General features: G+C 61.7%; 1 protein-coding gene across 1 annotated transcript in view; it reads left to right on the top strand.

Moving 5' to 3' along the window:
• Nucleotides 1–297, top strand: part of FAM193B (family with sequence similarity 193, member B) — a gene marked incomplete at both ends in the record, with an annotated part of 5,013 nt that extends 4,716 nt beyond the window's left edge. Inside the window, one exon of the mRNA XM_009705274.1 lies at nt 5–297. Within this exon, the coding sequence (XP_009703576.1) occupies nt 5–297 (293 nt within the window). The remainder of the gene's footprint in view (nt 1–4) is intronic.
• Between the last annotated feature and the right edge of the window lie 6 nt (nt 298–303).

The raw sequence follows: 303 nt of genomic DNA, 5'->3' as shown, positions 1-303 counted from the left end.
CCAGGCCAGGGAGCCAGCAGAGGAGAAGCTGCTGGAGTGGCCAGAGCTGGAACTGGAGCGGGTGAACAGCTTCCTCAGCAGCCGGCTGCAGGAGATCAAGAACACCATCAAGGACTCCATCCGGGCCAGCTTCAGCGTCTATGACCTCAACCTGGATGTCAACGACTTCCCCAAAAAGGCAGCTGTCCTGGAGCAGAAGAACCTGCTCTCCCACCTCAATGGCTCCTCCGACCTGCAGGACATAGACCTGGCCCTGGCCCCACTCAGCCTGGGCCCTGCTAAGAGCCATGCGCTGCTGCGGGG

The sequence above is a fragment of the Cariama cristata genome, unplaced genomic scaffold, assembly GCF_000690535.1.
Source record: "Cariama cristata isolate BGI_N322 unplaced genomic scaffold, ASM69053v1 scaffold22438, whole genome shotgun sequence".
In the NCBI taxonomy this organism is placed as follows: domain Eukaryota; kingdom Metazoa; phylum Chordata; class Aves; order Cariamiformes; family Cariamidae; genus Cariama; species Cariama cristata.
This window is presented reverse-complemented; position numbering and strand designations above follow the sequence as displayed.